The following is a 26,195-nucleotide window of genomic DNA, read 5'->3' as shown; positions in this document are numbered from 1 at the left end:
ATAATTAAGATCAAAATGTTTCATGATGGATAATCAAACTATAAGTGTCTGTGCATATATACCAGATATGCCTGATGGGAAAGTAGATGAGGCCAATGTAGTTAAAAAGGTAAGTAAAATAAAGTATAAGCATTCTTGCAGGTAGCAATGAGATTTCTGATGAAATTGAAGAAAACAGGGTGATTTGAGGCAAGTAATAATTTGCAACCATAGCTGAAGAGGTGGTAAGAACACTGTTCTGGGTGTTGGCTGAAGCCAATGACAGGAGGGTGGTTTCAAATGGTGCCAAGCTCACATTAGCTATGAGCTGCATCCCCTGGCTTTGACCGCAGCTTATTCTGTTTCCTGCCCCCTGCAGGAGCGCTTTGGGTATTCCTGCTTCCTGCCAGCTGTCCCAGGCTGAGTCGGAGCTCAGGTGCCGCATCCCAGGGGGGAAGCTGTGCAATGACAGAGGCAGGTGTGAGTGTGGGGTCTGCATCTGCCAAGTGACTGAGTCTGGCAAATACTACGGCCCCCTCTGCGAGTGCCACGACTGGGTGTGCGAGACCTACGACGGGAAAATCTGCGCAGGTAAGGGAGCCCTGATGATGACAGGAGTTTAGAAAATGAGGAGTATATATTGAAACCAGGAACATAGCACACTGATACGGTAGAGACATGATTATATATGGGTCCCTGAAACATGACTCCAAATAGAAGTGTGGGAATATCCAAGGATTTTGCCAGAGTAAAGATACAGGCACTGTGTCTGCCATAAAAGGGGACTTAGAGGTTAGAGCAAGATTCATCTGCATCAGGGGCAAAAGCAGAAGTTGCTTTGGGTTGGAGGCTCTGCAAACTGTGTTTTAAGTCTAATATAGTATGTAATATTGATCACACTTTTATATATTTCTTCATTTGAATTGCTTGCCTAATGATGGCTTATGGTATCTACCCTGGCTTTAAACTATCTACAAACAATTAATTTTGTTCCATTATTATTTTTTTCTTCCCCTGCTGTAAGAAAAAAGACTTACTGTAAGATGTACCACTCTCATACTAACTATATAAAACATGAAAACTCTGTTTTTCTCTAAGTAATGATAACGCTTTCCAAATAAAGACTTAAAACAATGTGATTGTACTGTGGTTTCAGGGATTTCCCCACTGACACTGTATTCTTTAATAACATACATTTCTGGGACAAAATTTAGTTCCTGCCAGCTGTTGGAACGTGTAGCTTGGTTTACATCTAAACATTATCACTCTTTCATCTTTCCAGCTGTCTTTACTTAAATTTTTGATTTATTTTGGTCAGATTTTAAAATTTTCTTTTTTTTTTTTTTTTTTTTTTTTTTTTTTTTTTTTTTTAAGCAGCTTAGAATAGTATTTCAGAAAAAAAGCAGGGAGAAGAAATGCTATCACATTCCTAAGGGGATTCAGCCTGGAGCTTGATGAAAGGGGCCAGAAGGGTGCTTCATTTCTAGTATCCCTGTTTCAACAGCTTTACCAGATTCACAGAAACGTGTCATCTTTTCAGGCCAAAACCTGCAATTAGGTCAATGGGAATGTTACAGAAATTCTTCTAGTAAGAGGACAATACAAATACATTCCAGCAGCTGGTTTGGCAAATTTTGTAGGAAAAAAACCCAAACTTACTTTAGCGACAGTTTATCCAGGAAGTCCAGTAATAACATGAAAAGACCAAGAATGGGATTATGAGAAAAAGATTTATATTTGGCACCTGTGGCTTTAGAGTTCTGTAGAGAAACTGATTCATAGACTCTGCAGTAAGCAGTGTTAAATCCCCCTACATAAGAAATATTATAGCATTTCACTGCTTTGCTGTCCCCAACATGAATTTTTTGATTGGTAGTGTTATTTCAAAGTGCTTGCTGTTGTTGCTGGGTTAATTGCATAAAGGGAAACTGAAAGCTCCTTCAATTTTAATATTCTACTGTAAATTCCACCATCATGTTCCTGTTAATGTAATGAACAGTGGCTGCAAGTTTTGTAAGGGCTTTCATGGTATAGTGTGCTCACAGTATAAACAGAGCCAGGAGATCTCTTAACAATATTTAGCTTTTGGGTAGCACTTCATGCAGCAGTTCAAAGATGTGAATGCTAAGTGATTAAATGCCTTTTTTAAAAACTATTTTCTGTACTTGTCACTTTGTCACTCCTAGCTGGAGTATTGAAGCCGTGTTACCATGTTATCACTGAGATGTGAAATAATTTGAATTCTCTCTTCTGGAAAAAAATAAGTAGTAAAAAATTCAGTACTAAGTCCTGGGGAGGGAAACAACTGTGAAGGTTACAGGAGTTATGCTTGCTTCGTTTGGGTTTATCAACAACTGTGCTAAAAATCCAGCTGATTTTGTTGCAGTCCAGGGCTGCCCAGCACTGCAGGAGAGCAGCCCCAGGTAACTCTTTTGGAGCTGGGATCCAGTTGGTGAAACACCTCCTTTCAGGCTGTACTTGTTGCCCTCTTCATTTTTCCACCATGTTTTTAGTCACTGAAATTGTGTGTATGTAGGAGGAATGGAACATAGAAAAGAAGGTCAGATCTAGGATTAATGGCAGGAGACTGGAACTTATGTTGTATGAATAATATTTTCCCTTACCCAGCTATTCAGTGAACTACATCCAGTGATGTTTCTTAACATTACATCACCAAGCCAATTTCCAGTATATGACATATTTCTCTTTCTTTGCATTTTTGGGCAATTTTTTGACTTAATGGTGAAGTTGTTTCCTCTCAGTGAATAGCCATAATGTCTTACTGCAGTTCTATTTCTGTTTCCTGCTTTAATTTTCTTTTTCATGTTTTTATTTTGACATTTGCTGTCCCTTTTAATAGCGGACCTCTCCTGACATAAGCAGCAACAGTAACTGCTGACTGGTTACCACATGGAGAACTTCTAGGCACTCTTTCAATATCCCTCTAGAAAACCATTGCATTTGAGGCTAATGCTGTTTAAAACAAGCTACTTTTAAAGCTGCCAGAGTAATTCCTTTTACAAGTGATTGATGTCTGATCACCAGTGATGTTCATATTCAGAGGTGGACAGGCAGAGTTGTTTGAGTCATGAATGCCAAAGATAGCTGTGTTGCCCTGCCAGTCAGCTCAGACATACCTCCACTTCCTTTGCCGGTCCCAAGCTAAAAAAAAAATATTTAGTTGCTCAATGTGCAGCTCATTATCTTAAAGGCACTTTCTGTGTCAGATCCACTTTCTGGAACAGTTGTTGAACAAATATATTCTGGAGAGAGAAGGCCTGAAGGTAAAGAAAATGTCAGATATCCATTTGATTGATTTGCTTTTTCTAATAAACCTTTTATAAAATAGGAAAGAGATTATGGCATGAGTAATAAAGAAGAGCAGATTTAAATTTTGCTGTCCTTTTACTTTCCCTTGAGACTTTGCTGTATTTCTATCCCATTATGATTCCCGGTGCTTTAGAGGGAGTTCCAATAATTTTCTTGCCTTTTATCCCACTGGGATTGATAAAGTAACAGGTGATCCCTCATGGAGTCAGAAAAGAAGAGAGAAACCAAGTACTGTGTGTAGTCTGAATCACTGAGTCTTCTGTCCTCCTCCTGGCCTTTTTATTTGCTGTCTGTATCATGGGGTGTAGAGGAAATCAAGTAGATGCTGTCCTGTCATTCTCTTGTCCCTGTCAGGGACATCTTTATTTTATCTTTTGTTGTTTATCTGCAGGGAGATGAGCTAAGAGAGGAAGACAGAATCAAAAACAATCAGATCCCCAAAAGATTTATGCTCCTTTCAGAACAGACAATATACTTTTTGCTGTTTTTTGCAGATAGTAGTTCTCACCTCAGACAGTTGCATATTGCCTCAGGCTTTCTTAGCATAAGTGGAGCCCATATTGTGTGCGAGGGAAAGTGGAATACAGGACTAATTCCTGTCACATCACTGCTTCTACTGATATCTATTTGTCTGTGGGGTTTTTGCATAGTGGAAAATCCATTCAATATAGTGAATTTTTTGTGGGTTTTGTTTGTGTTTGTTTACTCATTTGGATTTTCATTTTGTTTGTTTTTTTTGGTTGGTTTGTTTGGGTTTTTTTATTTAATATTTTTAACTGTGTCTGTGGTTAATGAAGATAGAAAAACTAAACTAAGCATAGACTTCCTTGGCCAACTGAAGTGGGGACACTTTAGAACTTTAGATGTTCTTAGAGAATGCACTTGAAGATAGAAAAACTAAACTAAGCATAGACTTCCGTGGCCAACTGAAGTGGGGACACTTTAGATGTTCTTAGAGAATGCACCACAAGAACTGCCAGCTGGGACGTGTATGATTGCACTCTTGTAGTTGGTGAGATGAAAAGAGAGATACAATTTGGTGGCAACATAGGCAGCAACACATGAAGAAGGTTTGTCTTTGCTCAGAACTGTATTTTGTTATCTTTGTTTTTTTCATAGTTATTAAGATTTTATAAACCATTTTTCTTCCAAACTGAAGCACCTTTTACACCGACAGAGAAAAAGGGTGGCACAGTCTGATTTTCCATAAGCAGTTGCTGTATAACTTGCTGCCTTTCAAGCCAATGAAAGATTTTTTCTGTTTCTTTCTCCAAAGCTGTGGTTGCTGTGGATGCTGTACCTATTTTAAGACTAGTTCAGCAATATAATGCCAGTCGTAGAACAGCCAGAGGTGTTATCATACGTAACATGAAGGACAAAAGGATTTAAGTGCCATTATTTCCTGATCTGTAAGGTTTTAAACTATGTAGAGAACACAAGTGAAAAATTAAATTGACAAGCAGTAGATGTAGAAATAACAAGATAAATCCAAATTGAAGTATTAATGTAATACGTAGCTATGCATCCATGGAAGTTTATTGGATGGTATATATACCAGTTTGAGAGAGTTAGGAATTTGAAAATGGAATTTGGAGAACATTTTGGGCTGAGGACTGCTCTTTGCACAGAAGCTGAATAGTGTCTTTAGGCAGAGCTATCAAAGTTGAGCTGGAAAGGCTCTAACAAATGTGCCTTTGTATTCATACTGAAGGGAGCTCTGACATGCTGATTGTTCATTGAGCAGCATTTCTTGCTAAAAGTGTGAAGAAAAGTCAGCCTGTGACCTGCATTGATTGCCATTTGATCCAAAGTGAAATTCAAAGACCTGGATTTTGAGAACAGGTATAAGCCTCTTCTCTGTCAGGGGCCATGTTTGCAAAGATTCAGCTGTGGCACATCTGGCCATTGGAGACAAAGCCTCCTTAAAAGACCAAGTTAAAAATAGGGCAGGAGGCTACTGATGAAAATGGAGGTTGCAGTTCTGCTCTGACCTAGTTCGCTTTAGTCCGGACTTCAGAACTTGGCATTTTGTGACTCTTCCTCCCAGAGCAGGGGTGTGTAGGTGTGGTAATAGCATCCATATTCATCTCAAAACAGGTTCCTCAGGTTCTAGCAGAAGTGAAATTGTGATAGCATAGACCTCATTGCAGGTTCATTTCCTCGCTAAGAAGTCCCAGCAGACACAAGCACAAGCTAAAGCCTGTATTATTCTCAACTTTGTGCTTTTGGTACCTGATCTAGGTAAAATCAAGCAGCCTTTGATACATCAACAATTGCTGTAGTTCCAAATGCAGTGTGTGGATTCATAGCAATGGTGAGTGAGGCAGGAAGAAGCTTAGACACAAAAAATGCAGGGGAGATTAATTGAAGGGAAGCATTTTAAAAGTAGCTTATCAAATGATATATACTTAGTTGCTTAGCCCTCATTTTGAGCACCTTTATTTGTAGATGCTACTGGTGGAAAATTAGTTTTAGTTTAGAAAGTAAAAGTGAGTGTGTGGCATGTGGAAGTGAAAAACTTTTACCGCACCTAGTAGAGTTGGAATATTGGAATTTTGCCTCAGGCTGGCACCTAAGGCAAAACATGGTGGGGAGCAGCATCTCCTTCATCTTTTGTCCTTCGTAGTCTGGGCGGCATGCTTATCCATTGCAGAGAAAAAACACCTTTGTGTGACTTTTATCAATGCAAATATGTGTTCTGAAGTGTGTTTGAATTTTTATGGTCCCACAGGCTGATAATGAACTGAAGTATATTTTTATTTATTTGAAAGAATGCTCTTTATTAAAAAAATGCTTACACAGACTGTGTGTATTAAGATTTCTATTAACATTTGTGTTTCATTTCTGTTTTAAGAATCATTATTATGAAAAAGATATGGTGAATAGAAAGTAGATGGTGTATTTAATGTTACAGAAGTGTTTATTAATGTTTTTACCTGCTTTATCAGCGGATAGGTGTCAGTATGTGTTCTTATTACAGCCTTTCTTGGACAAACTGACTGTCATGGTATAATTTTCTATGCTTACTTAGTTTTATTGTTGGTAGCTGGTCCTGTCAAGGATTTCAAACAATCATCACTTATGGCACTGTACTGTAGACCTTTCAGTGTTAGTGTTCCCAAGTAGTTTGTCTTGAAAAAGAGCATCACTGATTAAAAAGTTCCTATGAGCTTTTCTGAGAGGAAAGGACTCAGTGCTAGAGCTGTCCAGGAAAAAAGGCAACTTGTGTCTTGATTTTGGCTATGCAAAGGAGGACCCCATAGTATATATGTGGTACCAGAATTTACCAGTGTTTTAACTGGAGGGGTGTGGTTGCTGAGGTCATGTTATGGTGTGTTTATGGTGTACACAGTTGTGCTGCTGGATTCAAATTTCCTGTGGAATTGGAAGGGCTATGAAGGGAAAAAAAAACCAACCTGTTCTTATTTAAAACAGTATTTTAAAAGGTTATTTAAAAGCTTCATTTCTTAGTGATGCAGGAAGTAATTTTTGCAGATACGGGTTTGTGTACATTTTGTACATTGGGAGTGGGCTGGAACACCAACTGGAGCAGTTGCATGACCATACTGTCTTACGTAGAAGAATAAGGATTCAATAGACTTTAACTTTGCACCTGTCCCCTTTCTTGAAAGAGCTGCTTTGCTCTTCTGCCTGTCCACCTGAGTAGCATCAGTGATACAATCTGGGACACCTTCTTGTCAGTGACCTAAAGAGTGGCAGTCAGAGCTTTTGGAGTCTTGTCTGGGTCATTTTTATGGGGAAGGTCACTGGGAGTGCCAGCTCTGACACTGTCAGGAGTGAGCTGAGTACAAACTTTGTGATTTGAAAAATGTCACAGCCAAACGCTGTTGCCTTGGCAGCTCCATGCAGGAGCAGCTGTTCTAACTAGAGCACCTGGTCACAGTGTTTTGTTCCTGGGGGCAATTCTAGGCTGGTGAGATTGTGAGTGGGCTGGGGGAGAATCCTCCCATGACCCAAAGAGACTGCAAAGTCTACCTTTCTCAGGCATGCTTTTTCCAGTTGTCTGCCTCCAGCAGATCCTGTTCAGTGTTTTCAATCAGGTGGTGTCTGCCATTTTAAATATTGGGGTTGATAGCTTTTATGATCCAGAGTTAGAGGCTACTGAATGTAAAAATAGCTCTTTCAAGTATTTTTCCTGGTTTGCATATAATTTCCTATCTAATTAAAAGGCTGTATTAAAGTTATTTAAATCTTGAAGCTGAGAAATGCTGAATCTGTCTACCTTTGTTGAAGAGTCCTGTGCATTTGCATTATTATGCATCTTTTAATTTTATATTCATTATGCTTTTCTTCAATGAACTTATAGAGCAACAACAGGAGGGAAATGGTTGCTTCCTGGTATTTGAAATGGTTTAGTTTATAAATCTGGTAACATGTTGAAAGCAAGATAAAATGTTAATCATTTACCTTAGTCCATTTGTTTGCCTGAAATGTTGGGAACACACATGGCAAACAGTTTGGTATAACAGTATTTCCTACAAAAAGTAGTCATGTGTTCTTTTTCCTAAGAACTACCTGTGCATTAGGTGTGCAGTAATTGTTGATTCTATGTGTATTATCTAAGTGAGAGCAACCTGGTTTTATGAAAACACTCAGCGTATTTCCAGCTTAAAAGCGTTCCACATATAAATATGGAAGTGAATTTGTAGCACGTCAATCCCACAGAGAACTGTAGGTGCAGTGATATGCCTGGTGGATTGTGTTCCAGACCACAGTCCTCAAAAGAGGGGTTTGTAAACTCATGCTTTGAAGGATTACTGGAGAAGTCCAGACCTTTTACTTTAGGGACAGGAAGGAGGACAACCAATTTCATCTCATGAACATACTTGCAGAAGGACCAAATCATGCTGCATGGTGGTGATGCCATGACAAAATGTCATATAAGAACATGTTGCACTGTGGTTCTTCTGAATGCTTTTGCTGAATTGTGCCTTTTAATCACTATATACTTTACATGAAAAAAACACTTATGCTGTCTCAAGGAACATACCACACTTTTAGCTTAACAGTCTTGACAGATTCAGTCCTTTCTCAAAAAACTTTTCAGCTGGAAAGAATAGTGGCAGGGAATAAATTGTATGTCTGTAGTCTAACATGCAGAGGTAAGGCTGAGACCTTCTGCTACAGAATCATGGAAGTGAGTATGACATATTTATTTAGATTTTTTTTCTTTTCTGGTGCCTTTGTGGTCCAGTAAATTCTGTGGGAAGCAGATAACCAGTAAGAAATATATTTAAAATCAGAAAATGGTCTTGGAGCACTTAATTGAAGTTCTGTTGTTGCAGTGGTACTTCTAATGACTGTCTTGAAATAATTTTATTTAATTCTCACTGTTTCAAGCCACAGATAATCTTGGTCAGAGACACAGCAAGTATGTGAAGCACAATTCCTAGGCTGTGCTTAGGAAGAGATCAAGTTGCAGCTATCACTGAAGGAGAATTGCACATCACCTACATCCAGTTTCTCTGGATGGGAATGGATGATGTAGGAACTATTGCAATGGGTACAGCTACTTTCCATTTGTGTGAGTTTGCCTGCAGTTGACATTTGTAGAAATCCTTTTTTCTAGCAAACCCAGATACTTTTTATCTTTCTAGAACATTTTCATTTCTCATTCACAGGGCTTTAGTGCTTCATCCTATAGTGAGAAGTACTGGAATATTTCTTACTGCCTTTTTTTTTTTCCTGCAAGGCTGCTTAATTAATCGAACCATAGCAGAGAAATGGTAGAGCATATCATTGGCATGGGTCATAAACACAGAAATTTAAATGTGGCATAGATTTCTGTATCACCATAAAAAATAATTGTGTCTTCAAGATTTATAATGTTTAACTTCCTACAAGCTTTATGTAGACATACAGCAAAAAATTGATGGGAGATGGGACTGGCAAAATTACTGAACCCCAGTCATGTACTTTGTTGGATTTAGGAGTGGATCCTGTCAGTCATCTCTTCAGGTTAAAAATATGTTTTAATAAAAGCAGATGGTGTGGCAGCTTTTTTTTTTTTCAAAGCTACACAGAAACCAATGTTTTCTGCTGACAAAAGTCTAATGAAATCAATGAAGTTATGCCAGCAGAGAATTGGTCTCACAGCAATTCTGGCCCTTGTTTGGCCAAAATCTCTGGGTAATAGCAGACAAAATTACAACAGCAAAATATAGACCCTGTCATTTACCTGCAAGTGGTAATGGTAAAACAATACAAACAACGACATCGTCAAAGTTTTGAATGCTTTTAAGTTTGACAGCATTTTACATGATTTTCTGTTTTGTTCTTCTTCTGTGTATTGTGCTACTTTAAAGAGTTATATGTTACTTAGTGGTAGTTTGACAGGACATTGACCAAAATAATTTTTAAGTGTATGTCTGGTGCACTTACATACAGGTTAGAAAAGCTTTTAGTTGCAGATATTGTCCAGAAAATATAGCATGATTTCTCTGTAGGTGGTTTTGAAAGGTTGTCTCACATGAGAATTTCTGAATTAATTTCTTGCTGGATAATATCTTGAAGGATAATATTTAAATAGTACAGTGACCACAGACTTTCTTTTATTTCATAGGTGCCTATCAAAGGAACTCGGAGGTTTTTAAAATAATCTTACTCTTTCTGGAACGTCGTGTATTAAGCTCTTTTGAAACAAAGTCATAATTCCTCTGGCCTTTCATGGGCTTCCAATTCTCTGTATTTTTTCATTTCAGGTGTTGTCTTGGCTTTTCCTCCATGTTTTTCTGCATGAGCTGTGGTTGCCTCTCCCACTCTCAACATTTTGGTTATATCCAATTGCCAATTTGTTTTCCTAATTCCATTCCCTCTTGATAGAGTCTTTCTGCTTTTTGGGTGGTCTATATCTGGCTCAGTTCCTTGGCACTGCTCCTCACAATTGTCCTAATCCATTCCTCTGGCTCATCAAAGAACAGTGGTTTCCATGAGGACCTGGGTGGAAGTCAGATCCACCTCAGCTCTCTTTACACTCCCTGGTGGCTCCATCTCCAACCATTAACCTCTGGTCTTGTGTCCCAGGAATCTTAAAGGAGGCATGCCATCAAGAGGAGCTGAACTGCTTTGGGTATTCACAGACTTTGTAGAAGTTAACCACAGTTGTGTGTAATCAAACACTCTTTCTTAGCTCATGCTGTATTCATGCAGGTTGTTCAGTGTTAGGGGAGGATGTGAATCTAAACTACAGAAACTTTAAAATAGGCATAAATCACATGTACACTCCTTTATCTTCATTTCTGTTTGTTTCACCCCTTTCTCCTCCTGAAGAAAGGTGGCACAGAATACTGAAATTTTAGAGTTTATTTTAGTTCCTCCAAATGATCTGTTCATTATCCTTCTTATTCCCAGGAGATGGAATGGTTTTAACCATAGTAAAAAGCTTGTCTTAGGGAGGCTGTGGAATCTCTGGCTGGGGTTTTAAGAACAGGTTGGACAAATCAGGAAGGATCAACACACCCTTGTTTGTGACTCCAGACGAAAAAGTGAACCAGATGATCTTTTCCAGAGGTCTGTTTGAGGCTGATTTTATTTGATGCTGCTGTGAAACCAATTCTTGGTTTGATGCTCTGCCTTAGTGAGGAGAATCTGTGGTAGTATAAACACAGTTTTTGTCATGCTGTAATGTTTCTTAATGTAATAATTAATTGAAACTGATGCATAACCATTTATTTTAATCTATTAATATGAAAAACTTTCATTTTCTGCAGTGTTTATAATACTTAATAAAATATGAGTGTGTTTCAAGTTTTTAAATGACTTGAAATTTAAAAATATACGACTATATAGTCCCTAAGCAGGAATGATTCTGAGAACAAGCTTGCTTGTTTTAAGTTTAGGATCTTTGGAATAGAAAGGCATAAATTATTGTTTCTAGATACAAGTGGTGGATGGACTTCTGTAACAAGCTCAGAGTCATGGAAAACATGTTTTATCCAATCCTTGAAATTTGATGGAAAAATAACAGTCAAAACATTGAATAGAAATATTTATATTTTTAAATTTGCTTCGTTTTAACAGATGGATTCTTAGTCTTATGGACTACTGACTTTATAGAATTATGGCAAAATGAGCAAAACACCAAGTGAAAGTGAATGGTTGCCCTGACGTTTGATGTACACCAAAATAGACCATGATAAAAATTGTATTCTAGAAGCTCTTAATTCTTGTTGGGTCCATTAAACATCAAATTACATAATTCCTACTTAAACAGGAGCCACATCTGTTTTGCATTTTTCACTGGAAGCAAATAGGTAAAAATATTTTGTCAGATAATGAAGCAGGGGAAGCAAGTAGCAGTATATTGGCTTTTTTTTTTTTTAACTGCTGCCATGACAATGTGTATTCCCTGTATTGTCTCAATGCAAAATTATACCTTCTAGAAAGTTAATTATTCTTGGACAGCAATGAACTGAACCCTGTATTGATAGCTGAAAACATTATTTAGACTTATGACAAGTCAAAAGATGTTGCCATTGCTGGGGGACAACACTTCCATTCCTGATTTCTTTCATATCACTGGTCATTGGGAAATTGCCCTTACTATTCCCTTCTTCAGCTAAATCACCCATGTATACACAGGATAATTCTATATACAGAGCATACAGCACAGGTCTGGATGAATATTTCTTCTTCCTTCTTTCATTCTCTAGATCTTCCTGCATTCCCTAAGCATATGGTATTCATCACACTTGTGCACATTTGTAGGAAGGAAATGGGGAATTCCACCCACAGAAAGCTTACTAGTCTTCTCCTTTTCTCCTGTATCCAGTGAACATGAAAACATTAATGCCTAACTTCTCCTTTTGCCCAGTGTGTTCCCCACATCCCTTTGGACAAGCCCTTTCTGGAGCTGTGCTCTGGTCTGGCTGCTACTGTGTCATTCAACTGTTGCTGCTGAGAAGCCATGAAATCAGAAAGTGCTCTCAGGGAAGCATCTGCATTTCTGGGCTGTGTGTTCCATAAAACAAAATAACTTTCTGGTGCTTAAAAATTTTTGTTAGGTTAACCCCAGAAGAAAAGCAGCGCTTTTAATGGGTGATGCTACTTCATCTGTGCTATGTGTCAGGACTGTCACCTCACCAGTGCAGTGACAGAAGCTGATGTTGAGGAGTCCAATTGTCTTCACATAATGCACATTCCCACTGTACCCTTTTGATCTGTCTTCTCTTCCCATGTGAGTCACATAAGTGGTTTTAAATGTCTTTCAGTGAGTCATATAGTTTTGCTAATTTAGTCCCTACTTTAATGTCACTGTGTACAGAGTCACTTTCTTACCTAAAAGCTAAAACTTCATTTGGTCATCTACTTGACACCTTTCTAATAAATACTTGCTTTCCTTAAGTAAACTTTTTTTGGTTTGTTTTTTTGATCATAGCGGTGTCAAAACCTCAAGCTCTTGTTTCTATTCTGACCTGTCAGTTTGAATTTTTAAATCCTTTCTCAAAAATGGATCAGACTGAGCACTACGTTGGCTACATACCTCCTAACACCTTCTGGCAAGCATCAGAAGCCAAGAGTTCCACTCTGCTGTGTCTTACTGCTTGGCTGAAAAAGAATCAAAATGCACGTAGAAAAATTAACGTGGTGAAAGTGAGAAGAAAAGGATCAGAGGCTGGAAACAAATGTAAAAACTTCATATACAAGGGGCAGCTGGAATGTATGAAACCTCATGCAGTACAAAATGTTCCTCAGAACAGGAAAATGTAAGTCTGTTATAGCAGCAACAGTTTTTAAACAGTAACTTAATTTTGTGATGGTAACATTCACAAAATTCCTAGCTCAGTGGTTTCATTCTGCCTGCAAATGGGGGAGACAAATGCCTGAAGACATTGTGCATGTGGTATGGAAAAGAGAGACTAAACTGACAGATGCCAAAAATCAATAGGGAAATACTAATGCCTTTCTAGGCAAACATCTAGGCAGGGAAATCATATTTTAGACATTTGGATAAGCAAGATTTATTTCTAGAAGAAATGTAAGAGCGAGCCAAAAAAGATGATTTGTTTGACTGCTGTGTTGAAACATATTGTATTGGCATTATATGTTTTGACATTAAAATAAAATGAGCAAGGAAATAAGGATAGTTCAATATCTTCATTCTTTCCTCCCAGTACTAGATTCTTCCAAGGTAGTGCTTTAATAATAAAAGCACTTTCACACTCCTTATAAAATATAAATGCAGTTTAAATTAATATTTTTTTCATTCCCCTCCCAAAATACTGGAATGTATCAAATAAGCATTTACAGCTAATACTTGCACCATAGCATTTGAAACTTATAAGTTTGAAAACTAAACCAGATACAGTCAGAATGCAGTGGAATGACTTGGGGAGCAGAGCATCACCATATGAAAACTCAGTCTTTCTTCTGGTTTCTATAGAGACAAATCAGTGAAATTAGACTTCACTGATTTTTTTGTTGTTTTGAGATGTAAACCTAAAAAACAAAGATTCCTTGATTTTTATATGGAATATAGGCATCTTTAATGGCTGTAAGGGCCATCCTGTTCTGCTGTTCTTGCATGCAGTTTCTCTGTTGTACAGTGTGTACGTTGACCAAGAGTACACTTTGACATCCCTGGCTTTCAGACAGTTCCAGAGGCAATACAGCAACATTAGTTCTGTCAGGAGCTACTTGGTCTGCAAATGCACCTTGAAACTACTTGGGTTTTTTTCATTTCAAGATGTTGTCCTAGTGATGTGTAAAGATTTCAGTTAATCTTTTCTGCTAATTTCCAAACATCTAATAGTAGGATATGCTACAGAAGGCTCTCTGAAGAGAGTGTATTGCATACCATTTATATCAGTTCAGCTCTTGAACTGTATGTTTTCTGCAAAATGTATTTCCACCTGTGTTTTAGTATGACTGAGAAATTTGATCACTTCTGCTGTTTTGCAGATAGTGTAAGAATGCTCTCTGATTTACAAATCCTGGAGAATGAAAAGTGATGTAGAGCTGTACAGTCTGATTAATAGATTTGTGGGGCTGTAAATATTTTAAGCTAGTATTGCCACAAAATTTAAAGATGTATTTTTTGGTTCCTGAGTAATGAGAATTGGTCCTCAGAATCTCATAAACAATTGTGCAGTTGGTAAATGAGCAGGGAATTGACAGAAACACTGGTTTTGGAACAAATGTGTAGAGGATGCCTAGAGGCAACTGTTCATCCTACAGGATGATCAGGAGAATTTCATCAGGTGATGAAAGAGAGGATTTCATCATAGAGGATGAAATGAAGGGAAAGTGGATAGGAATCAATACAGCTGTTAGTACCTATTAAAAGCAATAGTTATTTTACTTCATTGCTCTGCCTGCCTGCAAAACTTCAGTTACTGTGCCTGCAGTGTTTATAGTGGTCACAGTAAAATTAGCACATGCAAAAAGGAATTAGGTGCAAGTAGCAAAGGGTACATTGGATTTGTTTTTCAGACAGCAGAAATGATAGGGTTAGGAAAATTAAACTTCTGCAATATTACTATGAGCTGTTCTGAGATGGAATTTTCAGGCTCTTTTTCTTACTGCTGTTGAGAGTATCTGTCTTTGTGTCATGATTTTGATTGTGTCACACACTCAACATTAGGGGCAAACTAAACTTCACAGTCAAAAGAAGAATTTTAGTGCTCCTTTCTGAAATTCAGATGTATACATCCAGTTTTACTTCCCATCAGGAATCGATCAAATACCAGAATTAATCAGTTGGGTTTTTTGTTGGTTTTTTTTCTTTTTTTGTTTGGTTTTTTTTTGTTGTTGTTGTTGGTTTTGTTTTTTGGGGTTTTTTTCTTTTTTTGTTTGGTTTTTTTTTGTTGTTGTTGTTGGTTTTGTTTTTTGGGGTTTTTTTCTTTTTTTGTTTGGTTTTTTTTTGTTGTTGTTGTTGGTTTTGTTTTTGGGTGTTTTTTCTTTTTTTTTCTTTTGTGTAAAATGCTTGTTCTGATGGTCAAGCAGAAATATCGGCAGGAGAAAAATGGAAAAATGTATACGTGAGTCAGAAACCACTTTGAAGCAAATCCCTTTTTCTATATACCTTTTATTATAAATATACAATAATATATTTTTGTGGCATAAAGTAAGCCTTGTCTAGAGATCTTCTTTGCCATCTTTTTTAGCAGCATTGGATAAATGGTGAAAACAGAAAGAATGGTCTGGTTTGCAGCCAGTTTACCAGAATAGGATCAGAGAATGACTTAGGAAGAGACTTGTGGAGATTGGCCAGTCCAGCCTCCTGCTGAAGGACGGCTGTCTTCAGAGTTGCTTGGGGTTGTCATACACATGAAGTCAAAGTATGTCTATGTGACAAGACAAAAAAATCAGAAGCAGAGATTAACTTCTGTTGAAATAATGCTTAATTATCTGACTCATTTGACAAAAATTAGGAACAGTTAAAAATAATTTTTGACATGAGGAGAGGTGGCTTATGAAACTAAACTGATTTATTTTGCCATTTTTCTAAATTAAAAGTATAATAATTTTATTCAGGGAGATTATTTTTTTTTGTTTTAAATAAAGTTCTTTAGTTTACATCAGGAATAAATCAAGCACAGAAAAAGGAAAACTATTGTGGATTTTCTTTTGAGGAAAATCTGTTAATTAAGGTAGTTCTGCCTACCTCTTCAGCACGCAATCAGTCCATCTGCCCCAGGTTACTTTGTTTCTCATACTTCTTTGACCTCTCAAGCCACTAGGAGACTTGGCTTTTGCTGTCGCATATATGCTAATGGTTGCAGTGATTGTTCCCAGGTTTCTCTGTGGAGTGTGTGAATGCTTGGGCATTTCCTGTTGGAAGACAAGTGGTAGATGGTGCATGGCATGTGATAGAAAGCAGAGGGTTAAATTTGCTTACTAGTGCTAAGCAGTTTTGAAGTTTGAAGATCTTAAGAGTTAATGAATTGAAAATACACTGAAGGAATAAACATGAAAATTTCATCATTCAAATGAAAAAAAAATCAAACAAGAAAAATTTGGTTTATGTCTTGGGTCCAAATATGTCCCTGTTGGCAGAAGATGAAGTCATTAAACTGCTATCTGTGTCTCAAACTTTGTGCCTAGTAAGATCATGCCTTTATCAAGCTTGTTTGTCACTGGTCATGAAAGGCTTAATGACTCTAAGACGCACAGTTTCTGGGAGCTTCAGTCAAAGATTTTTTCTTAGCGCTTGATTACAGCCTAGCAAAGGCAGCTGCTTTGACACTGCTTAAAACCTGATTAAGAATTGGAAGGTCTTGTTCCCCTGGCTCAATTTGACTGTGGAATAGGTTTAGTTAACCTTGTGCCTCATCCTTCCTTTTATAAAAGGGACATAATTACCATCCTTCCATAATAAAAACTATTTTGCATGGTGGTTGAAGACTTCCACAGAACTGTTTCATGTTAAAAAAAATGTTCAATCTGCTCTTGTCTGTTAAGCCTGATTTCATGAATAAATCTGCCAGGAAAAAAAAAGTTAAATAAAAAACCACCTAGGTGACCCTTTGCTCTATTCATCTATCAGCAGGGAAGTAAACAGTTTGTCTATGATTGCCTGTCTCACTTATCTATTACAGTCTGTTTGTTCTTTCTACCCTGTAATTACTCCATTGGATCTGCTGAAATATCCTCTGATTCACATTCAAACTATTTTCAGAAACACCCTTTAATTCTGGCGTGGTATTTCATTGCTCAGTAAATATTAAGAGGTGCTCAAGATTTGCTTTATTACAAAGTTCTGGATGGCACTGTGAACTTATTGCTGTGTGAGGTTCCAGTTTGGCAGCAACTAAAAACTGATTTTCTGCCTGAACTGAATGCCAAGAGTTGGAGGCAGGAACAGTAGGTGGCACAAACTTGCTCCTCCCCAGTACTAAGAAACTAAATCAAGGCAGTCCCCCTTCAGGGGTATGCTCTAGGTGTCTTCCCCAAGTGGGCCAGATGTTAAGACCATGAATAAATTAAGACCTCCTGCTGCAAGGAAGTTAATGGACGTGACCCAAAAGGTGATGGGCGATTGCTGGGCTGCATCACACACGCTGAAATGAAGGTAGTGAGCACAGGAAGGCAGCCACTTTGGGGCATGGAGCTTTTTCCTTTTTATTTTTTTTTTCCTACTCACATTACCTTTTTATTCTTTGTCTAATATTTCTGAGATAAAGTCCTAACCTTGCTTTAGCATTATTGGATGTATGCTGTAATTTACTGTTGGAAATTGACAGGATGCTCCCAGGGATTTTTTTCGACAGGTTTTTGATGTAAAATAGAGTACTGAAAAGTTATAGGATAAAAGTGTAGCAAAACCCTTGCCAAGCCAAGTAGTTATATTTAGGACCATCTCTTATCCTTACCCTAATGTCATTTTTTTAAAAAGGTTTAAAAAAACGTCTATTTATGAATCAGTTGAATAAAACAAAGGCGTATTTTCCCTAGCTTTGAAGAGGAAAGCAAAAACTCTGTAGTGCTCAAACGTTCACAAATCCACACTGCTTTTAATAACAAAAAGAAAAAAAAAAGAAAAATTACTGATATTAAACAGTACCTTGAGAAAGGCAACAACAGGCTTTACAAAATTATCACTTCAGTCTCTTGAATGAAGGGTAATGAATTTATATACAGATGTCAGATGCGTATAGCACTTTTGGAAAATGTGTCAGACTGAAAACTGTTGATAACATTAACAACTTAGGAAAAAGCTGGGCTTTACTCTCCTTTAAGTAGCATGTTTTCCTTTGATGCTACTTTGTTTTATTAAGCACTGACACTTACAGACCATTTTATTGTCCTCACAGCTGTCAGTCTCTTCACATGAAGCCATGCTTAAATTAAAATTCTGACTCTTGCCAGTTATATTTTACACTTTTCTTGGAAAAGATAATTTTCACCTTACTTGTTTGAACACTGCTCTATTTATTGTGAACATACTTTGCATTATTGAAACTATGGTAATGCAAAGAATTGCATATTATGCCATTTTCTACTGGATTATGCAAATAAAGACTAGGAGAAAGGTACCTAACTTAGATACTCTAACAAATAAATGTTGTTTGTTGTTTTCTTTTTTTTCCAAGTTTAATTTCTAATTATTTTTACCTAATTGATTTAAGATTTAATCTGCTTCAATGGAGATTAAGTCCAGGTTGGTTTTGCTGGTTAAAACTTTCTTCCATGTATTGCCTTGGCTGTTACTGTAAGCTGAAGTTAACTGTAGTTGTATTTAGAAATATTGCCCTAAAATAGTACTAAAATACTTTCCAGCCAGTTCTATACCAATAGAACTGAATAGAAAAAGTAAAATTGGTCAACAGTCTAAAGTATATGTAGCATACAGTCTTATTACTATTTAAAAAAATTAATGCAAAATCATTGGCAAGTATAAGAAAAATAAATTCATAGGTCAAATAGTACCTTGGGAGTGGAAGAAATTTTAAGACTCCACTGTTTCCTTTTTCCCTCATCCACTTCTTTCCCTTTAATTAGAAGACATTACTTCATACAGAATTTAGTCAGGAGAGACAAATATGAAACATAAATACTGAAAGACTTATTACCTGCAAGTTTAAGCAGCTTTGATGTGTTAAATTTTCTAATAACATTAAAGCAAAAAATTGAAGTAAAAAATAAAGTAGGTAAATAGTATACAAGACTGTAAATGTAGGCAGTTTAATTTATAAGTTGTTTAAAAAATACCCCATGACACTTTTGATACCAAGAATTGTTCACAGGAAAGTAATACCTACTCCTGTACTATTTTATATCTTTTACAATAATGTATCTGTCCCACTACTACAGGACAATATGCAATTAAAGAGAACACTACCACAGTGACCGCTGCTTTGGGAAACAATTTGAAAATAACACATCTTTCAGTTATTAAAAGATGTGTTATTTTTGACTATGGTAGGTAAAAAATCTCTTATTAAAAACACTGCTGAGTACTTTGCCAGAAAAAGCAAATTTGTTCAATAAGTATTAATGTTCTGTTTTTGGAAAGAGTGACAAACTATCATATGATGAATAAAAAAATATCAATTCAAACCTTTATTATGGGGGCCAGATAAAAGATTTTTTTAGGAAAAAGACATTACTTCATACAGAATTTAGTCAGGAGAGACAAATATGAAACATATATACTGAAAGACTTATTACCTGCAAGTTCAAGCAGCTTTGATGTGTTAAATTTTCTAAAAACATTAAAGCAAAAAATTTAAGCATTTTTAGATTAAAATTAAATAATTTAAAGTTTAAGTGTGAAAACTTGCACACCAGAATTATAAGGTAATGCTCAGCTTACATGTTATTTTATTAGAACTAAAGATGATATATAATAGTAATGTTAAAAACTCCAAATGATCCAGGTGATCCATGAGGTGTTCTAAGTTTGGGATGAAATAGCAGAAGGACTGTCTTGGAATTGGGTTGATAAAGAATTAATGAATAAGAATATAATTTATAATTGTCAACCTGGTTTTATAGACTTTTAAAATTAATTTTCTTCAAATTAACTCGACTTTATTCTTTAAAGAAATGACAAGTTTGGTTGTTCAAAGTGGTTGTTTATCTGGGACAACTTTGTTTTGCATTTGTTTTGTTATTGAAAGTCTTCTAATTTAGATGAAAATTTTACCTTCATTAATGTTTACATTAAGCAGTCTCTGAAGCAGGCTCTAGTTTTTGAATGGAGTCTCATTTTATTGATGTATTTAGAGTGAACTTCTACTAACAGTCACTAATCAATTTATTTTCTCAAAGGGACCTGCTGATTTAAAAAGGCATTGGATATTGATTACAATTTACAAGAAAGTAAGACTGGCAGAATGTTTGATAAAGATATTTTCTAGCATTACTATTAGTACATAATCAGGGAAGCATTAAATAGAACTATAGGAATTCACAATTCAAAATGAATGTGCAGTAAAGAGAGCCTGAGTAGAAGGACCAAGAATGATTCCCTAGATAAACTCAAATTTTATTGAATTAACAAGACATGACTTGTTTTTGTTCCAGTGTATGAATACCTTTTCAAAGGTATTAATTTTAGAGAAGAGATGACCACAGATGCATGCTGAAGAAGTACATGTGATGCCTTCACACAGCTCAAAAATTGTCTACCCTTTGAAGAACTGAGAGGGTTTTCTTCTTCAGAATGCCACTTTTCTGGCTTTAATTGGCTTGAGTCATAGACCCCAGGACTGAGGTGGCGTTTTAAGTCAGCACCTTGAAATGAGTGTGGAGCTACCTGGGACAAGAGTTCACAGTTGCAGGTTGTGCCTGCACTGCTTTGTTCACCCTTAGATAGATTTGTTATTTACAGTTGCAGTCCTGGCTTTTTCAGTATTATGCCTAAAATATATGACATAAAAGTTCCTGTTTCCTTACCTGCATGTTATAGGAGGCTTCCTTCTACCTGCAATCAGCTCAAAGGACCTTGTCACACAGCACAGCAATTGAAGTGAGGCATCTGTGAAATTATGCATGTTTTTGCTTTTCCTTGCTTTTGGCAGAGGTATATTTGGGGGCATAGTGGACAGAATTGTCCTAGTCCAGAACCACGAGTTCAAGCCATCAGCATGGATGTACCTTACACGCTCAGGCTTGAGAGGTTATTTTGGCTCAGGTGAAGTGACTCTTCAGTCAAGGTCCTTGAGTACGGGGTCAAGTACATCTGGTCTCTGCAGTTCAGGTTTAAAGATCTCTACTGAAAATCTCTGAGTCTACTGAATATACTCCTCTCATAAGGAGAAAGCAGCTTTGCAGCATTGCCCTGTAGATAACCAGAGTTCTTTATGTCTTATTTATCCTCAGGGGATATCTAAGTTTTGTGAGTCAGGATGATCAGGGCATAGAACACTAGAATAGTGATATGTCTGACTCACCAAGGATGCTTATGTGATCCATGTTCTGCTCATGGATCTGGTGCTTGATGATTACGGGAAAGAGGTCCAAAGGGCCAGGAAGGCTCAAGAGTAATAAAATAAAAAGTGAAAGGACCAGCATTTTCTTTTCATCACTAAATTTGTCATGTTTACTCTGGGCAGGGAGTAGGGAATGTCCAGCTTTAACACCAGAGTATGCTTTACAGAGGCAGACATAAAATAAAGTCTGTATCTTGCAAGGCTGTGATGGCAAGTGGCCAATGTGTGGACATTACTTTGATTAACTCATAAAATAATAGTATTGAGATAATAGTATTTAACAACAATTATTACAAGAAAGATGATTGCATCCTACTGATATGCTTTCTATGGGTTCTTTGAGAAAATTACTTGGCAGTATGAGCAGAGGGGGAAACACTGATTGAAATGGGCACTGACCATTCACAGTGGACTATCTGTGTATATCTAGAAAGGTTGCACATTGCAAATCAGTTATGAATATAATGAACTACTGAATATGAAAATTGGAAGTGAACATCACACTGAACAAAAATAACCAAAAACTAGCCTTAAATTTAATGTCTGAATTGGTAAAATAATAATACTGAGGTAATAGAATAACTTTTTTATGGAAAAGGATATTATTCATCTCTTCATTATGTTATTTAATTAGTTTAACAAAGCTAAACTTTCAAACTTTTGAGATACTGTTCAACTAGATTCCATAGAAACAGTGGAAGAACAAACAGTGTGATAGATTATGGAAAGATTCAGATATATTAAATTGATGGGTTAATAGACAGGGACTATTATTGAATCCTTTTAAATGTGAAAAAACCCTGTAGGAATATAGAATGAAATACAGTGGTATATGCTTGCAGGAAGCTTGTTTCAGAACCCAGGAGAGAGAATACAAGTGATGTGCTATAGAAACAAATCATTAAGTTGTAAATGCAGTTAGCAGGAGTGGTGGAAAGAGGGGCAGTAAAAAACACTACCTGGGGAAATATTCTGTGGTAGAAAGCCATCACTTCCCTTCCCAGTCAAGGGAAGGATGGGTGGGGGGCCAGCTTCAGGGAAGGTATGGCATTATCAGGCTGCATCATCCTCATTATTAGCTCAATTTCTCCCGTGTTTCAGCTCAGAGGACCCTACAGGTTTGTCCTCAGAAGTAACAAAAGCAGGTGTATAGTAAAGGTCCAAGCCAGGGGCCTTTTTATCAATAGGTGGTGTTCCAACTTTCTTTCAGGGCCATTTTGTGTTTTCTGATTGAGGTGAGAAAAAAATTAAATCTTTCTTGTGCAAATTGGAATTGCACTTGCAGTTCCTAGGGTGGGAGGGGGGAAAAAAAAGCACTCTTGGCATTGGTTTTAAAACGGTGGCAAAAGGATTTTGTTTGAGGAAAGTACTTGGTTATTTAGGAGGTGAGAGTGTGTTAATGCTTTTCAGACCCATGTCTCCCTTGGCAAATAGATTTACAAGGATATTGGGTAAAGTGTTTCCATGGCAATGCTCAGGCCTTTTGTCAGCATTTTTCAAATGAGGATAGAGAGGTGCAACACTGGGCAGTACAGGGCAAACACTTTTGCTTCCAAGCACCCAGAGGAAACTGACCCTTCTGAACTTCTCCAAGGCATGAAAAGGCAAGAGGCAACAAGGTGTTGGCTGTGGGAGGCTTTTTGTAGCATTGTCTGTATATAATTCCAGATAGAAAAAAAGCTTGAGACTGCCTTTTCAGGGAGTTCAGACAGAACATCTTTGATGCTGATGCAAGGAGAGAAGCCACAGAAGGAGAGGTAAAAGCTGCTTCTGCAAAGGAGTACCTGTTTAAGAATATACATAAATAATGATTTAGCTAGATGGTTACTGGCTATTGGACTTCAGACCTTAACAAAGTCTGATCCATGGGACTGAAGGGACTCAAGTACATGCAGACAAGCAGATAAATTCTGCTCCTTTTAACTGGCTTTTTTTTTTTCAGTTGTGAGAAGTAGTCATTCCAGTGCATTTGGATGAAGGATTAATTTTGCTTAGTGGCTTGTCCAGAGTTCTGAGATGTTAATCTCTTTTTTTTTTTTTTTTTTTTTCTTTTCTTTTTGAGCCTGAGCTTGGCCGTAGTCTTCTGCCTGATGCAGGCTAGACAAAGGATGTGTCCTGGAAAATGGTGAGGAGGAAGGACTCCTGAATCCTCAGTAGAGGATTGCACCTTAAACAGTTCTGTAGACTTTTTGGCTTTGCTCAAAATTTCTCACAAAGGGCATTTTTGGAATACTCTTACCTGAGAGCATCAGTGTATAAGTGCTGGACCATGAAAAAGCTTTTAAGTTATGAAAGAATGTGTGTCTTCTTGATATCTCTAAATTCACAATTTAGACTCTTAGCTGAAGTTGATTACATCAGTAGATGCAAACTTGGGGAAGTCACAAGTCAAGAAGGAAAGAACATTTTCACAAAAAAACTTCTGGTTCTGGATGCTGTGTATATTTTTATATTTATCAGGGATACACTTTGCATCACCAGCCTCTCAGTAGATCTTTGTGTTAGTTTTAGCTAGAAGTTATGGATATGCAAATAAACCCCTCACATAAGCTGAGAAAACACTGCAGCAGTATGTGCTGTCACAGCAGGATGATGGCAGTGAGACTGAAATGAACTAGGGACACCATTTGAAAGAGCAAGCTGGAAATCGTGACTTTCTTTAAGGTGCTCACAGGCATTCTACCGAGGAGCATACAGGGCATACTCAGTGTTTTCAATGCAAATCATGAATTTATTGATTCACTAATCAACCCACAGGTGAAGGATGGTAATAGGAACGCTTCTGCATCAAGCTTAGAATGGTAAGCATACCTTTTTGATGTTAATGAGCTATCAGCAAACTGCAGCAAAGCCATGTGCTGGGTGCTGGTGGTGATGTGCCACAGGGCTCTGTTGTTATCAGCACTGACTGGAGAAACTGTTTCTGGAACATCAGAAGCCTTAGGACAGACATTGGACCCAAAAGGGACTTCAGTTCTCCAGGTGTGGGGACACAGTTGGTACCCTGACAGCACTGACTGGAGAAACTGTTTCTGGAACATCAGAAGCCTTAGGACAGACATTGGACCCAAAAGGGACTTCAGGTGTGGGGACACAGTTGGTACCCTGGGCCTCTCACTAAGGCAGGGGCTGGGAAGATGGTGCCCTTGGCTGCTGGTGGAGGATGTCACCAAATAAAGGAGCTACAGGAGGAGGTCAGCAGCTGCACAGCATCATAGATGATTTAAAAAAAAAAAAAAAGCCAGATCTTCTCCCACACCATGTAGCTACAGGGTGCACAGCTGTACTGAAGGAGAGGTGGGCAGAGTCTGCATTTTTTATGTCTGGAAATTATGGCAAAGCCCAGAAACTTCTGACTTCTGGCACTCACAGAAGATGATCAGTGCAGTGGGAGCAGATGAGAAGCTGGGAGTTACCTTCAATGACAAACAGAGCCAGAGAAGAACTAGAGAGAGCAGCAAGACATCACTGTGACAGGGAATGGAGGTCACAGTCTGATGGCCTACCCTCCTGTCAAGGGTTGTTTGTTGCTGGTCAGAGTTATGGACCTGAGACTTGGGGAAAGTGCTGAGCCTGGTCCAGCCTTTAAGTTATTGACCCTGCTGCTCTTCTATGTGATAAAGGGGAGAGCTGGAGCTTATGAAGTGTAACTGTTTGGCACAGGGTGTATAGGGCAAGACTTGGGGCTCCAGATCTTACTGGTGAAGGATGAATGGCTCTTACTGTCAAACAAAGATCTAAATTCATTTTAAGGAGAGATCCAGTTATTCCTCTAGTTTTCCTGATCTCTTTAGAAATGAAGTAGCTGGTAGAATCCTTGTAACTAGAATAAACTTCAGTAAGTTTTAAAGTTCTTTTCAAACTAAGTTTAACTTGTATATATAATGTGCAAAAGTACTGCACTCCTAAGAGCAAAGTCCAGGTCTATGAAGTTTGAAAACCCATACCTCTTTTCCTTTCAGTGCCAGGATATATTTTACTCACAAAGGCCTTCAGAGTTTATGCCAAAGATTAGGTCTTAATTTTTTTTATGGTCATTGGGGTTCCAAATTACTGTTTATATTTGCTTGAACTCGCTTCTGTTATGCTTGTTACCATTATAAGATTTGTCTCTTTTCCCATGGAAAAGTGTAACTGCTTCAAACATTAAAGAAAGAAAAAAGCTCATAATTGATGTTTGGTAATTAGAGGCATAGGAACTCAAGCTAGGCTGTAGGCTGTTTTAGCATTATTAGTTATATTTTGCCAACAAAAGATATTCAGCTAGTACTACTGCAGAGAACAGTGAACGAGTCACACCAATGACCACAAGAAGTTTTAAACTTTTGTATCTCTACTATTTCACTGCAGGGAAAAGCAAGAAAGAAAATTAAGGGCAGTACTTCTAATTTTGATCCATTGGGAGGGCTGTAGGGCAGTGTCTTGGAATTTTATCAAAAGCCAATTATTATTGATATCACTAAATGCTGTGATTTTGCAAAGACTGTAAAGTCATACTCTGTTATCAGTCTCTCAACTGATTTTCTAGTTGTCATAGGCAAATGCTATTTTTCATTCAATATTCCTGTTACTCTACATAAAAACTGGTCAACTTTTCATCTCAGAAATCTTTTTTATGTATAGTAGAAATAGATTTCTGTTTCAATTACTTCTTACCATGTGACAGTGGTTACAGTGAATTAAAGATGCATTTATCAATTAGTTGTTTGATAGCTTCGTTTCTCCTGTGATGATTCTAAACTTTCTTGATAATGCTTGAAAAAGTGAAAGCATGGTCTGAAATGAACATTTTTCCCTTGATTAAACATTGGTCATTAATTTTGTGCTATAGTAAGTTCTGGTAGGATTCCTGTGCTGAGTTTTGGGTGCACTTGTGTAGCAGAAACATCTGGTTATTTGGCAGAATCTTCAGACAAATGTGTTTCCAGCTTCAGAGCTGTCTCCTCATTTGCCTTACGACTTGGCTTTTCTTGGCAGATTGACTCAAAT

General features: G+C 37.4%; 1 protein-coding gene across 1 annotated transcript in view; it reads left to right on the top strand.

Annotated features, from left to right (window-relative positions):
* Nucleotides 1–26,195, top strand: part of ITGBL1 (integrin subunit beta like 1) — a 123,470-nt gene that overhangs the window by 993 nt on the left and 96,282 nt on the right. The window contains exon 2 of the mRNA XM_039730453.1: nucleotides 359–570. Within this exon, the coding sequence (XP_039586387.1) occupies nucleotides 359–570 (212 nt within the window). The remainder of the gene's footprint in view (nucleotides 1–358; nucleotides 571–26,195) is intronic.

Source organism: Passer montanus, unplaced genomic scaffold (assembly GCF_014805655.1).
Source record: "Passer montanus isolate IOZ18808 unplaced genomic scaffold, ASM1480565v1 scaffold72, whole genome shotgun sequence".
NCBI classification, from domain to species: Eukaryota; Metazoa; Chordata; class Aves; order Passeriformes; family Passeridae; genus Passer; species Passer montanus.
The sequence above is the reverse complement of the archived record's forward strand: the minus strand, read 5'-3'. Positions and strand labels throughout refer to the sequence as shown.